Source organism: Trichechus manatus, unplaced genomic scaffold (genome assembly GCF_000243295.1).
Source record: "Trichechus manatus latirostris isolate Lorelei unplaced genomic scaffold, TriManLat1.0 scaffold00294, whole genome shotgun sequence".
In the NCBI taxonomy this organism is placed as follows: Eukaryota; Metazoa; Chordata; class Mammalia; order Sirenia; family Trichechidae; genus Trichechus; species Trichechus manatus.
Genome location: NW_004444230.1, coordinates 1,422,828 through 1,423,215, shown reverse-complemented (window position 1 = coordinate 1,423,215; position 388 = coordinate 1,422,828). Strand labels below are relative to the sequence as shown.

The following is a 388-nucleotide window of genomic DNA, read 5'->3' as shown; positions in this document are numbered from 1 at the left end:
AGTTAGTTGAACGTCTTTAGAAATAAAGAGGCTCAACCTCCAACACAAAGGAGCTTTCCAGACATTGAAAGTTTGTGATACATGTCTTTGCTTGTTGAGTCTGGAATGCATTTCAGTGCCTAGAAATATCAGTTGGTATGACAAGATTTCTAAATGGCAACTGAACTCCAGCAAAGGCAGGATCCAAGGACCTTTCCTATGCTTGATCTAAGTGGCTTCATTGATTTCTTCAAAGAGGATTCAAGCTTCTAAATTAACAGCAACGTGTTTGAGAGCTGCCACAGGGTCCGCAGGAGTGGCCACAAGCATTGGTGGTGGCGCATGGGTTGTGGGGAAGCCTGGGGGGACACAGAGGTTTAGAATGGTTTGTGGATAGGAGTAGAGAGAG

The 388-nt window shown here is 44.8% G+C and overlaps 1 protein-coding gene across 1 annotated transcript in view; it reads right to left on the bottom strand.

Annotated features, from left to right (window-relative positions):
* Positions 1–253: 253 nt before the first annotated feature.
* Positions 254–388, bottom strand: part of LOC101350270 (keratin, type I cuticular Ha4) — a 5,459-nt gene continuing 5,324 nt past the window's right edge. Inside the window, 1 exon segment of the mRNA XM_004390331.1 lies at positions 254–338. Within this exon segment, the coding sequence (XP_004390388.1) occupies positions 254–338 (85 nt within the window).